The sequence below is a fragment of the Mytilus edulis genome, chromosome 6, assembly GCF_963676685.1.
Source record: "Mytilus edulis chromosome 6, xbMytEdul2.2, whole genome shotgun sequence".
In the NCBI taxonomy this organism is placed as follows: Eukaryota; Metazoa; Mollusca; class Bivalvia; order Mytilida; family Mytilidae; genus Mytilus; species Mytilus edulis.
In genome coordinates, this window is record NC_092349.1 from 79,989,829 (window position 1) to 80,004,393 (window position 14,565).

The 14,565-nt window shown below is 33.2% G+C and overlaps 5 protein-coding genes and 1 long non-coding RNA gene across 8 annotated transcripts in view; 1 reads left to right on the forward strand and 5 right to left on the reverse strand.

Moving 5' to 3' along the window:
• Positions 1 to 14,565, reverse strand: part of LOC139528578 (uncharacterized) — a 50,696-nt gene that overhangs the window by 2,403 nt on the left and 33,728 nt on the right. The window lies entirely within an intron of this gene.
• LOC139528577 (uncharacterized) lies at positions 568 to 3,125 on the reverse strand. The gene is made up of 2 exons (XM_071324609.1): positions 2,731 to 3,125; positions 568 to 2,357 (listed from the first exon to the last, which is right to left on the reverse strand). The coding sequence occupies exons 1-2, from the start codon at positions 3,003 to 3,005 to the stop codon at positions 596 to 598; spliced, it is 2,037 nt and encodes a 678-aa protein (XP_071180710.1). The 5' UTR covers positions 3,006 to 3,125; the 3' UTR covers positions 568 to 595.
• Positions 850 to 14,565, forward strand: part of LOC139528579 (uncharacterized) — a 34,267-nt gene continuing 20,551 nt past the window's right edge. The window contains exons 1-12 of the long non-coding RNA XR_011665632.1: positions 850 to 987; positions 2,747 to 2,883; positions 3,536 to 3,635; positions 4,454 to 4,599; positions 6,359 to 6,495; positions 7,148 to 7,247; positions 8,066 to 8,211; positions 9,971 to 10,107; positions 10,760 to 10,859; positions 11,678 to 11,823; positions 13,583 to 13,719; positions 14,373 to 14,477. This is a non-coding gene — a long non-coding RNA (uncharacterized lncRNA). The remainder of the gene's footprint in view (positions 988 to 2,746; positions 2,884 to 3,535; positions 3,636 to 4,453; positions 4,600 to 6,358; positions 6,496 to 7,147; positions 7,248 to 8,065; positions 8,212 to 9,970; positions 10,108 to 10,759; positions 10,860 to 11,677; positions 11,824 to 13,582; positions 13,720 to 14,372; positions 14,478 to 14,565) is intronic.
• On the reverse strand, positions 4,180 to 6,737 carry LOC139528571 (uncharacterized). Its single transcript, XM_071324602.1, has 2 exons — positions 6,343 to 6,737; positions 4,180 to 5,969 (listed from the first exon to the last, which is right to left on the reverse strand). Exons 1-2 carry the CDS (start codon positions 6,615 to 6,617, stop codon positions 4,208 to 4,210), a joined length of 2,037 nt encoding a protein of 678 aa, XP_071180703.1. The 5' UTR covers positions 6,618 to 6,737; the 3' UTR covers positions 4,180 to 4,207.
• LOC139528573 (uncharacterized) lies at positions 7,792 to 10,349 on the reverse strand. Its single transcript, XM_071324605.1, has 2 exons — positions 9,955 to 10,349; positions 7,792 to 9,581 (listed from the first exon to the last, which is right to left on the reverse strand). The coding sequence occupies exons 1-2, from the start codon at positions 10,227 to 10,229 to the stop codon at positions 7,820 to 7,822; spliced, it is 2,037 nt and encodes a 678-aa protein (XP_071180706.1). The 5' UTR covers positions 10,230 to 10,349; the 3' UTR covers positions 7,792 to 7,819.
• Positions 11,404 to 13,961, reverse strand: LOC139528572 (uncharacterized). The gene is made up of 2 exons (XM_071324603.1): positions 13,567 to 13,961; positions 11,404 to 13,193 (listed from the first exon to the last, which is right to left on the reverse strand). Exons 1-2 carry the CDS (start codon positions 13,839 to 13,841, stop codon positions 11,432 to 11,434), a joined length of 2,037 nt encoding a protein of 678 aa, XP_071180704.1. The 5' UTR covers positions 13,842 to 13,961; the 3' UTR covers positions 11,404 to 11,431.

The following is a 14,565-nucleotide window of genomic DNA, read 5'->3' on the forward strand; positions in this document are numbered from 1 at the left end:
GTTTCTCTGCAATTTATGTACTTTTTTTTTTATTAGGATTCAAAGAGACAGGGTACCCTATGTAAAATGCATTGTAAATAATTGCGCAATTGTAACCTATAGAATTTCTCTACTTTCACTTTCGATATTGGATTTTCAGAAAATCTGACTCTGAATCAAACATTCAATTGATTTTGATTGAATTTTAATCAATATGGATGACTTTTGGAGAGAACTACAACACAAATTCAACAAAAAAACCCAGGGAAGTGTCAATGGAAAGGGGTGTATTGAGTGGTCGGGCACAAAAAAGGGAAAATCTGGTTATGGCATACAGGTTGTGAAATGGCCACAGGGGGAGAAAAAAAGGGAGGCTGCACATAGAGTGGCATATATGATTAGGCATAAATTGACCAGATATGATATGCCAAGGGTGGATGAAAACAATAATACAATAGAGTGTAGCCATATTTGTCACAATGCATCATGTGTAAATGTAAACCACCTTGTTTTAGAACCTCATGCTATTAACTTGGACCGACTGCACTGTAAAAACCAGGGACTATGTTCAAAGAGTCACAAACCATATTGTTTAATTTAAAAGTACTAAATTTATTTATTTTCGAATAGAAATCTTCTTCTGCTTCTTGTTCTTAACATACGGGTGGTCTTCATGTTTTGATTTTGATGATTTTATGCCGCGGTCAGCTTTCATTAGCATATTCTTCTCATATTGGATTATTTCGCTGAGTTTTTCATATAATTTGTATAACTTGCACCTTTTTTCACCTCGAAATACTTTATAATTTACACTTTGTTTGTGTTTTTTCTGCAAAATGTCAGTTTTTTGAATATTTTTCAGAGCCTTGTATGCACTACTGCCTACTGGAATATCACAGTGTAGAGCACTACAGAGTTCTAATATAGACTCCCCTGGACCATTATTAACGCTGTGAGCTGCTGCATGTGCACGACCAGACATGTTTTTCTTGAAAGTAACATTTGAAGGTAATGATCTTCTTAAACACCTATTAAATCCCTCAACAAAATTGGTGTTCATGTTTAACCGTGTCTTTTCAAGCACTTTGGAACCAAGTCGCTTATTTATTTGTTTCCGAAGCGAGTCTAAATTCTCATTGCAGCTACTTATATTAAAAGAATTTGGTAAGAAAGGACGGCCTTTTAACCACGATCCCTGAAATCCTTTACAGGCAAAGGAGTTTTTTCTGCACCTGGCATGATCTCCCATGTAGCAGTAAGCTATGGCATCCACAGTGTGAGAAATTTTATTTTTTACTTTGCAAAAGTCTCCAGCATAAAATTTATAGGCCAGTAATAGTTCTCTGTTACATCTCTCAGTCAGATCAACAGAGAAATTATTCAAAAGTTTTTGTCTTTTTAGTTTTGTTGTAGCTGGCATCACTTTTAAAAGAGTTTTATCTGACTTTGCTCCTTTACGTACATGGTCGGAAAGATGTCTAGTGTCTAAAAAGTTTTCTGGCTCAACAGTATTTATACCCTCATTGTGAAGGTCCATGGCAGCTTTATAGGCAGAACTGTCTGCATCAGTAACTAAATGCTCAATTTCAAGTTGGTCTTCCTTTAAATCAAGGAGGCATTCCCTGGCCCAGGTATACTCATCTCCTATACTTTTTACCATGGGTATATTTGCACTGCAATCATCTGTGCAATCTTCATGAAGTCGGCCTGAGTCATTGTCTACGTCAAGACTAGAATGTTTGGAACAGAGCTTGTTTTTGATATTTAATGCTAATATATTGTGTTTTGATGTTTCATTTTCAGCTGCCGTATAAATTGTTTGTGTTGCCGGTTGAAATGGAGTGCGGCCTACACCAGAATACAGTGGATTATTGTACATTCCATCCATTTGAACACTTATAGCATGTGGATTTTCCTTGCCTCTTAACTTATTTATTTCTACAATATCATTTCTTCTTCTTTTCATATCCTGTTTATTAATTTGTTCAATTTGTTTCATGACTGTATTTGCTCTTCTTTGTAGGCTAGATGTTGTTGGAGCCAAGATGTTACCACTTAAGAAGATTTTTTGTATACCAGAATAAGCAATGGGTGATTGACTCAGGCCGACATGAATTGCAGTGTCAAGTTTTGATGCTTTTCTCCCAGGTTTCCCACTTTCCAATTCTTCATACAGGGTGTACCGCTTTGATTTGTAATCACACTTTGTGCATATTAGCTGTTGTCGCGTTCCAAAGCCTCTTTTCTCTTCATTTCCTAAATCGCATAGCAGAATACCTTCACACTGTGGATTTCTCAATTGATGTTCTTTAAATGCTGCATTCCACATTTCCTCCATCTTGTATATACATATTGCTCTGTTTGAATTGTAATCCGGTCTAAAAAATATCAAAAAAAATAAAAATTAGACTTAGCAAAGTACATATGCCTATTTACTAATTTTGAAAATAGAGTTACCTGCCCCTTAGTTGACAGATATTTTTCTCTGTGATTTTAGATGGTACATAGACTTTTAAATCTTGCAATATGTATGAAGATGCTTCTTTTTATTAATATATTTGTTGTTTAATTCATAAAAATAACAGTTTATATGATTATACTGTTCTTTTTTAATTAAGAAAGGTGCATAGTGGCTCAAAATGGGCAATTTTTTGTACTTTTTACTCTATTATTTCCAAATTATTGTCTTTTTTGGTAAAAATATTTCACTTAAACTGTTTATGAGTAAATATTATTCAATTGTTAGCTTACCTTTTGTCCTTTTTAGCATTTTTCCTAATTGGTTTGGTAAGAAGCACCTCATCACTCATTGGACGGAGTAATCTTGCAGCACGGCACACCCTTTTGGATTTCTCCTGTGGATTAGCATACGGATCATTCACTACTAAATTGTGTTTTTCTTTGGTAAGTCTAATGTACTTAGATGTGTAAGAGTCACTTTTATTTTGTTTCACAGTCTTTCTTTTCTTGTTATAAGGAACATTTCCACCTTTGAATTTGTGTGTATTTCCCTTTTGGAATACCATATTTAGTAAAACAACAGAATTTTCACTTATATTCTACACTGTCTTTTTTTTTTATATGCTGATTTTGAATAATGTTCTTATAATTTCTTTTTGCAATATAAGTTGAAATCAAATGCTCACTAATTTATAGAAGAAATTGAAAAGAAACAGATGACCCCTTAAATTTTTACAGAATTTCTAAATAGACAACAAGATAATGTTTTGATATTTTTATAGTTTCTGTGAGGACAGCCAGATTTAATGCATATCATCTTTATTTCTCTTATCATTGGTAATAAAATGATAGAGGTTAATGATTCAAAGTGCCTCTTCAGTACACTTTTTTTTGGACAAAAGTTTTGAAAATATATGAAAAAAGACTGTTTTTCACTATTTTCAATAAATCTTGGGTATATTCCACCCTGAATAAAATTTGAAATCAACTTATACATACGCAAAGAAACATTGCTTATATGTACATGAAAAAACAACATTTGTATTTTTTTGTAGAATTTTAATGCTTGAATTTTTCATTTAAACTTCTGTTTCAGTTGGTATTGCTGACTAAATCTTCTACTGGCCGCAAACATGGGATGAAGTATAGAAATGTCCATTTCTCAAAGAAGACTTCACAGATCACTTCCTAATTTGGTGTGTGTGATAGACATAGATAGTTGTATATGCAGGCAAAAATAAAGTCTCATTTGAAAACTTTTTATTCTTTCTATAGAATTTCTCTACTTTCACTTTCGATATTGGATTTTCAGAAAATCTGACTCTGAATCAAACATTCAATTGATTTTGATTGAATTTTAATCAATATGGATGACTTTTGGAGAGAACTACAACACAAATTCAACAAAAAAACCCAGGGAAGTGTCAATGGAAAGGGGTGTATTGAGTGGTCGGGCACAAAAAAGGGAAAATCTGGTTATGGCATACAGGTTGTGAAATGGCCACAGGGGGAGAAAAAAAGGGAGGCTGCACATAGAGTGGCATATATGATTAGGCATAAATTGACCAGATATGATATGCCAAGGGTGGATGAAAACAATAATACAATAGAGTGTAGCCATATTTGTCACAATGCATCATGTGTAAATGTAAACCACCTTGTTTTAGAACCTCATGCTATTAACTTGGACCGACTGCACTGTAAAAACCAGGGACTATGTTCAAAGAGTCACAAACCATATTGTTTAATTTAAAAGTACTAAATTTATTTATTTTCGAATAGAAATCTTCTTCTGCTTCTTGTTCTTAACATACGGGTGGTCTTCATGTTTTGATTTTGATGATTTTATGCCGCGGTCAGCTTTCATTAGCATATTCTTCTCATATTGGATTATTTCGCTGAGTTTTTCATATAATTTGTATAACTTGCACCTTTTTTCACCTCGAAATACTTTATAATTTACACTTTGTTTGTGTTTTTTCTGCAAAATGTCAGTTTTTTGAATATTTTTCAGAGCCTTGTATGCACTACTGCCTACTGGAATATCACAGTGTAGAGCACTACAGAGTTCTAATATAGACTCCCCTGGACCATTATTAACGCTGTGAGCTGCTGCATGTGCACGACCAGACATGTTTTTCTTGAAAGTAACATTTGAAGGTAATGATCTTCTTAAACACCTATTAAATCCCTCAACAAAATTGGTGTTCATGTTTAACCGTGTCTTTTCAAGCACTTTGGAACCAAGTCGCTTATTTATTTGTTTCCGAAGCGAGTCTAAATTCTCATTGCAGCTACTTATATTAAAAGAATTTGGTAAGAAAGGACGGCCTTTTAACCACGATCCCTGAAATCCTTTACAGGCAAAGGAGTTTTTTCTGCACCTGGCATGATCTCCCATGTAGCAGTAAGCTATGGCATCCACAGTGTGAGAAATTTTATTTTTTACTTTGCAAAAGTCTCCAGCATAAAATTTATAGGCCAGTAATAGTTCTCTGTTACATCTCTCAGTCAGATCAACAGAGAAATTATTCAAAAGTTTTTGTCTTTTTAGTTTTGTTGTAGCTGGCATCACTTTTAAAAGAGTTTTATCTGACTTTGCTCCTTTACGTACATGGTCGGAAAGATGTCTAGTGTCTAAAAAGTTTTCTGGCTCAACAGTATTTATACCCTCATTGTGAAGGTCCATGGCAGCTTTATAGGCAGAACTGTCTGCATCAGTAACTAAATGCTCAATTTCAAGTTGGTCTTCCTTTAAATCAAGGAGGCATTCCCTGGCCCAGGTATACTCATCTCCTATACTTTTTACCATGGGTATATTTGCACTGCAATCATCTGTGCAATCTTCATGAAGTCGGCCTGAGTCATTGTCTACGTCAAGACTAGAATGTTTGGAACAGAGCTTGTTTTTGATATTTAATGCTAATATATTGTGTTTTGATGTTTCATTTTCAGCTGCCGTATAAATTGTTTGTGTTGCCGGTTGAAATGGAGTGCGGCCTACACCAGAATACAGTGGATTATTGTACATTCCATCCATTTGAACACTTATAGCATGTGGATTTTCCTTGCCTCTTAACTTATTTATTTCTACAATATCATTTCTTCTTCTTTTCATATCCTGTTTATTAATTTGTTCAATTTGTTTCATGACTGTATTTGCTCTTCTTTGTAGGCTAGATGTTGTTGGAGCCAAGATGTTACCACTTAAGAAGATTTTTTGTATACCAGAATAAGCAATGGGTGATTGACTCAGGCCGACATGAATTGCAGTGTCAAGTTTTGATGCTTTTCTCCCAGGTTTCCCACTTTCCAATTCTTCATACAGGGTGTACCGCTTTGATTTGTAATCACACTTTGTGCATATTAGCTGTTGTCGCGTTCCAAAGCCTCTTTTCTCTTCATTTCCTAAATCGCATAGCAGAATACCTTCACACTGTGGATTTCTCAATTGATGTTCTTTAAATGCTGCATTCCACATTTCCTCCATCTTGTATATACATATTGCTCTGTTTGAATTGTAATCCGGTCTAAAAAATATCAAAAAAAATAAAAATTAGACTTAGCAAAGTACATATGCCTATTTACTAATTTTGAAAATAGAGTTACCTGCCCCTTAGTTGACAGATATTTTTCTCTGTGATTTTAGATGGTACATAGACTTTTAAATCTTGCAATATGTATGAAGATGCTTCTTTTTATTAATATATTTGTTGTTTAATTCATAAAAATAACAGTTTATATGATTATACTGTTCTTTTTTAATTAAGAAAGGTGCATAGTGGCTCAAAATGGGCAATTTTTTGTACTTTTTACTCTATTATTTCCAAATTATTGTCTTTTTTGGTAAAAATATTTCACTTAAACTGTTTATGAGTAAATATTATTCAATTGTTAGCTTACCTTTTGTCCTTTTTAGCATTTTTCCTAATTGGTTTGGTAAGAAGCACCTCATCACTCATTGGACGGAGTAATCTTGCAGCACGGCACACCCTTTTGGATTTCTCCTGTGGATTAGCATACGGATCATTCACTACTAAATTGTGTTTTTCTTTGGTAAGTCTAATGTACTTAGATGTGTAAGAGTCACTTTTATTTTGTTTCACAGTCTTTCTTTTCTTGTTATAAGGAACATTTCCACCTTTGAATTTGTGTGTATTTCCCTTTTGGAATACCATATTTAGTAAAACAACAGAATTTTCACTTATATTCTACACTGTCTTTTTTTTTTATATGCTGATTTTGAATAATGTTCTTATAATTTCTTTTTGCAATATAAGTTGAAATCAAATGCTCACTAATTTATAGAAGAAATTGAAAAGAAACAGATGACCCCTTAAATTTTTACAGAATTTCTAAATAGACAACAAGATAATGTTTTGATATTTTTATAGTTTCTGTGAGGACAGCCAGATTTAATGCATATCATCTTTATTTCTCTTATCATTGGTAATAAAATGATAGAGGTTAATGATTCAAAGTGCCTCTTCAGTACACTTTTTTTTGGACAAAAGTTTTGAAAATATATGAAAAAAGACTGTTTTTCACTATTTTCAATAAATCTTGGGTATATTCCACCCTGAATAAAATTTGAAATCAACTTATACATACGCAAAGAAACATTGCTTATATGTACATGAAAAAACAACATTTGTATTTTTTTGTAGAATTTTAATGCTTGAATTTTTCATTTAAACTTCTGTTTCAGTTGGTATTGCTGACTAAATCTTCTACTGGCCGCAAACATGGGATGAAGTATAGAAATGTCCATTTCTCAAAGAAGACTTCACAGATCACTTCCTAATTTGGTGTGTGTGATAGACATAGATAGTTGTATATGCAGGCAAAAATAAAGTCTCATTTGAAAACTTTTTATTCTTTCTATAGAATTTCTCTACTTTCACTTTCGATATTGGATTTTCAGAAAATCTGACTCTGAATCAAACATTCAATTGATTTTGATTGAATTTTAATCAATATGGATGACTTTTGGAGAGAACTACAACACAAATTCAACAAAAAAACCCAGGGAAGTGTCAATGGAAAGGGGTGTATTGAGTGGTCGGGCACAAAAAAGGGAAAATCTGGTTATGGCATACAGGTTGTGAAATGGCCACAGGGGGAGAAAAAAAGGGAGGCTGCACATAGAGTGGCATATATGATTAGGCATAAATTGACCAGATATGATATGCCAAGGGTGGATGAAAACAATAATACAATAGAGTGTAGCCATATTTGTCACAATGCATCATGTGTAAATGTAAACCACCTTGTTTTAGAACCTCATGCTATTAACTTGGACCGACTGCACTGTAAAAACCAGGGACTATGTTCAAAGAGTCACAAACCATATTGTTTAATTTAAAAGTACTAAATTTATTTATTTTCGAATAGAAATCTTCTTCTGCTTCTTGTTCTTAACATACGGGTGGTCTTCATGTTTTGATTTTGATGATTTTATGCCGCGGTCAGCTTTCATTAGCATATTCTTCTCATATTGGATTATTTCGCTGAGTTTTTCATATAATTTGTATAACTTGCACCTTTTTTCACCTCGAAATACTTTATAATTTACACTTTGTTTGTGTTTTTTCTGCAAAATGTCAGTTTTTTGAATATTTTTCAGAGCCTTGTATGCACTACTGCCTACTGGAATATCACAGTGTAGAGCACTACAGAGTTCTAATATAGACTCCCCTGGACCATTATTAACGCTGTGAGCTGCTGCATGTGCACGACCAGACATGTTTTTCTTGAAAGTAACATTTGAAGGTAATGATCTTCTTAAACACCTATTAAATCCCTCAACAAAATTGGTGTTCATGTTTAACCGTGTCTTTTCAAGCACTTTGGAACCAAGTCGCTTATTTATTTGTTTCCGAAGCGAGTCTAAATTCTCATTGCAGCTACTTATATTAAAAGAATTTGGTAAGAAAGGACGGCCTTTTAACCACGATCCCTGAAATCCTTTACAGGCAAAGGAGTTTTTTCTGCACCTGGCATGATCTCCCATGTAGCAGTAAGCTATGGCATCCACAGTGTGAGAAATTTTATTTTTTACTTTGCAAAAGTCTCCAGCATAAAATTTATAGGCCAGTAATAGTTCTCTGTTACATCTCTCAGTCAGATCAACAGAGAAATTATTCAAAAGTTTTTGTCTTTTTAGTTTTGTTGTAGCTGGCATCACTTTTAAAAGAGTTTTATCTGACTTTGCTCCTTTACGTACATGGTCGGAAAGATGTCTAGTGTCTAAAAAGTTTTCTGGCTCAACAGTATTTATACCCTCATTGTGAAGGTCCATGGCAGCTTTATAGGCAGAACTGTCTGCATCAGTAACTAAATGCTCAATTTCAAGTTGGTCTTCCTTTAAATCAAGGAGGCATTCCCTGGCCCAGGTATACTCATCTCCTATACTTTTTACCATGGGTATATTTGCACTGCAATCATCTGTGCAATCTTCATGAAGTCGGCCTGAGTCATTGTCTACGTCAAGACTAGAATGTTTGGAACAGAGCTTGTTTTTGATATTTAATGCTAATATATTGTGTTTTGATGTTTCATTTTCAGCTGCCGTATAAATTGTTTGTGTTGCCGGTTGAAATGGAGTGCGGCCTACACCAGAATACAGTGGATTATTGTACATTCCATCCATTTGAACACTTATAGCATGTGGATTTTCCTTGCCTCTTAACTTATTTATTTCTACAATATCATTTCTTCTTCTTTTCATATCCTGTTTATTAATTTGTTCAATTTGTTTCATGACTGTATTTGCTCTTCTTTGTAGGCTAGATGTTGTTGGAGCCAAGATGTTACCACTTAAGAAGATTTTTTGTATACCAGAATAAGCAATGGGTGATTGACTCAGGCCGACATGAATTGCAGTGTCAAGTTTTGATGCTTTTCTCCCAGGTTTCCCACTTTCCAATTCTTCATACAGGGTGTACCGCTTTGATTTGTAATCACACTTTGTGCATATTAGCTGTTGTCGCGTTCCAAAGCCTCTTTTCTCTTCATTTCCTAAATCGCATAGCAGAATACCTTCACACTGTGGATTTCTCAATTGATGTTCTTTAAATGCTGCATTCCACATTTCCTCCATCTTGTATATACATATTGCTCTGTTTGAATTGTAATCCGGTCTAAAAAATATCAAAAAAAATAAAAATTAGACTTAGCAAAGTACATATGCCTATTTACTAATTTTGAAAATAGAGTTACCTGCCCCTTAGTTGACAGATATTTTTCTCTGTGATTTTAGATGGTACATAGACTTTTAAATCTTGCAATATGTATGAAGATGCTTCTTTTTATTAATATATTTGTTGTTTAATTCATAAAAATAACAGTTTATATGATTATACTGTTCTTTTTTAATTAAGAAAGGTGCATAGTGGCTCAAAATGGGCAATTTTTTGTACTTTTTACTCTATTATTTCCAAATTATTGTCTTTTTTGGTAAAAATATTTCACTTAAACTGTTTATGAGTAAATATTATTCAATTGTTAGCTTACCTTTTGTCCTTTTTAGCATTTTTCCTAATTGGTTTGGTAAGAAGCACCTCATCACTCATTGGACGGAGTAATCTTGCAGCACGGCACACCCTTTTGGATTTCTCCTGTGGATTAGCATACGGATCATTCACTACTAAATTGTGTTTTTCTTTGGTAAGTCTAATGTACTTAGATGTGTAAGAGTCACTTTTATTTTGTTTCACAGTCTTTCTTTTCTTGTTATAAGGAACATTTCCACCTTTGAATTTGTGTGTATTTCCCTTTTGGAATACCATATTTAGTAAAACAACAGAATTTTCACTTATATTCTACACTGTCTTTTTTTTTTATATGCTGATTTTGAATAATGTTCTTATAATTTCTTTTTGCAATATAAGTTGAAATCAAATGCTCACTAATTTATAGAAGAAATTGAAAAGAAACAGATGACCCCTTAAATTTTTACAGAATTTCTAAATAGACAACAAGATAATGTTTTGATATTTTTATAGTTTCTGTGAGGACAGCCAGATTTAATGCATATCATCTTTATTTCTCTTATCATTGGTAATAAAATGATAGAGGTTAATGATTCAAAGTGCCTCTTCAGTACACTTTTTTTTGGACAAAAGTTTTGAAAATATATGAAAAAAGACTGTTTTTCACTATTTTCAATAAATCTTGGGTATATTCCACCCTGAATAAAATTTGAAATCAACTTATACATACGCAAAGAAACATTGCTTATATGTACATGAAAAAACAACATTTGTATTTTTTTGTAGAATTTTAATGCTTGAATTTTTCATTTAAACTTCTGTTTCAGTTGGTATTGCTGACTAAATCTTCTACTGGCCGCAAACATGGGATGAAGTATAGAAATGTCCATTTCTCAAAGAAGACTTCACAGATCACTTCCTAATTTGGTGTGTGTGATAGACATAGATAGTTGTATATGCAGGCAAAAATAAAGTCTCATTTGAAAACTTTTTATTCTTTCTATAGAATTTCTCTACTTTCACTTTCGATATTGGATTTTCAGAAAATCTGACTCTGAATCAAACATTCAATTGATTTTGATTGAATTTTAATCAATATGGATGACTTTTGGAGAGAACTACAACACAAATTCAACAAAAAAACCCAGGGAAGTGTCAATGGAAAGGGGTGTATTGAGTGGTCGGGCACAAAAAAGGGAAAATCTGGTTATGGCATACAGGTTGTGAAATGGCCACAGGGGGAGAAAAAAAGGGAGGCTGCACATAGAGTGGCATATATGATTAGGCATAAATTGACCAGATATGATATGCCAAGGGTGGATGAAAACAATAATACAATAGAGTGTAGCCATATTTGTCACAATGCATCATGTGTAAATGTAAACCACCTTGTTTTAGAACCTCATGCTATTAACTTGGACCGACTGCACTGTAAAAACCAGGGACTATGTTCAAAGAGTCACAAACCATATTGTTTAATTTAAAAGTACTAAATTTATTTATTTTCGAATAGAAATCTTCTTCTGCTTCTTGTTCTTAACATACGGGTGGTCTTCATGTTTTGATTTTGATGATTTTATGCCGCGGTCAGCTTTCATTAGCATATTCTTCTCATATTGGATTATTTCGCTGAGTTTTTCATATAATTTGTATAACTTGCACCTTTTTTCACCTCGAAATACTTTATAATTTACACTTTGTTTGTGTTTTTTCTGCAAAATGTCAGTTTTTTGAATATTTTTCAGAGCCTTGTATGCACTACTGCCTACTGGAATATCACAGTGTAGAGCACTACAGAGTTCTAATATAGACTCCCCTGGACCATTATTAACGCTGTGAGCTGCTGCATGTGCACGACCAGACATGTTTTTCTTGAAAGTAACATTTGAAGGTAATGATCTTCTTAAACACCTATTAAATCCCTCAACAAAATTGGTGTTCATGTTTAACCGTGTCTTTTCAAGCACTTTGGAACCAAGTCGCTTATTTATTTGTTTCCGAAGCGAGTCTAAATTCTCATTGCAGCTACTTATATTAAAAGAATTTGGTAAGAAAGGACGGCCTTTTAACCACGATCCCTGAAATCCTTTACAGGCAAAGGAGTTTTTTCTGCACCTGGCATGATCTCCCATGTAGCAGTAAGCTATGGCATCCACAGTGTGAGAAATTTTATTTTTTACTTTGCAAAAGTCTCCAGCATAAAATTTATAGGCCAGTAATAGTTCTCTGTTACATCTCTCAGTCAGATCAACAGAGAAATTATTCAAAAGTTTTTGTCTTTTTAGTTTTGTTGTAGCTGGCATCACTTTTAAAAGAGTTTTATCTGACTTTGCTCCTTTACGTACATGGTCGGAAAGATGTCTAGTGTCTAAAAAGTTTTCTGGCTCAACAGTATTTATACCCTCATTGTGAAGGTCCATGGCAGCTTTATAGGCAGAACTGTCTGCATCAGTAACTAAATGCTCAATTTCAAGTTGGTCTTCCTTTAAATCAAGGAGGCATTCCCTGGCCCAGGTATACTCATCTCCTATACTTTTTACCATGGGTATATTTGCACTGCAATCATCTGTGCAATCTTCATGAAGTCGGCCTGAGTCATTGTCTACGTCAAGACTAGAATGTTTGGAACAGAGCTTGTTTTTGATATTTAATGCTAATATATTGTGTTTTGATGTTTCATTTTCAGCTGCCGTATAAATTGTTTGTGTTGCCGGTTGAAATGGAGTGCGGCCTACACCAGAATACAGTGGATTATTGTACATTCCATCCATTTGAACACTTATAGCATGTGGATTTTCCTTGCCTCTTAACTTATTTATTTCTACAATATCATTTCTTCTTCTTTTCATATCCTGTTTATTAATTTGTTCAATTTGTTTCATGACTGTATTTGCTCTTCTTTGTAGGCTAGATGTTGTTGGAGCCAAGATGTTACCACTTAAGAAGATTTTTTGTATACCAGAATAAGCAATGGGTGATTGACTCAGGCCGACATGAATTGCAGTGTCAAGTTTTGATGCTTTTCTCCCAGGTTTCCCACTTTCCAATTCTTCATACAGGGTGTACCGCTTTGATTTGTAATCACACTTTGTGCATATTAGCTGTTGTCGCGTTCCAAAGCCTCTTTTCTCTTCATTTCCTAAATCGCATAGCAGAATACCTTCACACTGTGGATTTCTCAATTGATGTTCTTTAAATGCTGCATTCCACATTTCCTCCATCTTGTATATACATATTGCTCTGTTTGAATTGTAATCCGGTCTAAAAAATATCAAAAAAAATAAAAATTAGACTTAGCAAAGTACATATGCCTATTTACTAATTTTGAAAATAGAGTTACCTGCCCCTTAGTTGACAGATATTTTTCTCTGTGATTTTAGATGGTACATAGACTTTTAAATCTTGCAATATGTATGAAGATGCTTCTTTTTATTAATATATTTGTTGTTTAATTCATAAAAATAACAGTTTATATGATTATACTGTTCTTTTTTAATTAAGAAAGGTGCATAGTGGCTCAAAATGGGCAATTTTTTGTACTTTTTACTCTATTATTTCCAAATTATTGTCTTTTTTGGTAAAAATATTTCACTTAAACTGTTTATGAGTAAATATTATTCAATTGTTAGCTTACCTTTTGTCCTTTTTAGCATTTTTCCTAATTGGTTTGGTAAGAAGCACCTCATCACTCATTGGACGGAGTAATCTTGCAGCACGGCACACCCTTTTGGATTTCTCCTGTGGATTAGCATACGGATCATTCACTACTAAATTGTGTTTTTCTTTGGTAAGTCTAATGTACTTAGATGTGTAAGAGTCACTTTTATTTTGTTTCACAGTCTTTCTTTTCTTGTTATAAGGAACATTTCCACCTTTGAATTTGTGTGTATTTCCCTTTTGGAATACCATATTTAGTAAAACAACAGAATTTTCACTTATATTCTACACTGTCTTTTTTTTTTATATGCTGATTTTGAATAATGTTCTTATAATTTCTTTTTGCAATATAAGTTGAAATCAAATGCTCACTAATTTATAGAAGAAATTGAAAAGAAACAGATGACCCCTTAAATTTTTACAGAATTTCTAAATAGACAACAAGATAATGTTTTGATATTTTTATAGTTTCTGTGAGGACAGCCAGATTTAATGCATATCATCTTTATTTCTCTTATCATTGGTAATAAAATGATAGAGGTTAATGATTCAAAGTGCCTCTTCAGTACACTTTTTTTTTGGACAAAAGTTTTGAAAATATATGAAAAAAGACTGTTTTTCACTATTTTCAATAAATCTTGGGTATATTCCACCCTGAATAAAATTTGAAATCAACTTATACATACGCAAAGAAACATTGCTTATATGTACATGAAAAAACAACATTTGTATTTTTTTGTAGAATTTTAATGCTTGAATTTTTCATTTAAACTTCTGTTTCAGTTGGTATTGCTGACTAAATCTTCTACTGGCCGCAAACATTGGGATGAAGTATAGAAATGTCCATTTCTCAAAGAAGACTTCACAGATCACTTCCTAATTTGGTGTGTGTGATAGACATAGATAGTTGTATATGCAGGCAAAAATAAAGTCTCATTTGAAAACTTTTTATTCTTTCTATAGAATTTCTCTACTT

Coding starts and splice junctions, on each gene's coding strand:
- LOC139528577 (XM_071324609.1), bottom strand. CDS start 3,005: ATGGTATTCCAAAAGGGAAATACACACAAATTCAAAGGTGGAAATGTT. Junction 2,358..2,730: donor AATGCTAAAAAGGACAAAAG/GTAAGCTAACAA, acceptor GATATTTTTTAG/ACCGGATTACAATTCAAACA.
- LOC139528571 (XM_071324602.1), bottom strand. CDS start 6,617: ATGGTATTCCAAAAGGGAAATACACACAAATTCAAAGGTGGAAATGTT. Junction 5,970..6,342: donor AATGCTAAAAAGGACAAAAG/GTAAGCTAACAA, acceptor GATATTTTTTAG/ACCGGATTACAATTCAAACA.
- LOC139528573 (XM_071324605.1), bottom strand. CDS start 10,229: ATGGTATTCCAAAAGGGAAATACACACAAATTCAAAGGTGGAAATGTT. Junction 9,582..9,954: donor AATGCTAAAAAGGACAAAAG/GTAAGCTAACAA, acceptor GATATTTTTTAG/ACCGGATTACAATTCAAACA.
- LOC139528572 (XM_071324603.1), bottom strand. CDS start 13,841: ATGGTATTCCAAAAGGGAAATACACACAAATTCAAAGGTGGAAATGTT. Junction 13,194..13,566: donor AATGCTAAAAAGGACAAAAG/GTAAGCTAACAA, acceptor GATATTTTTTAG/ACCGGATTACAATTCAAACA.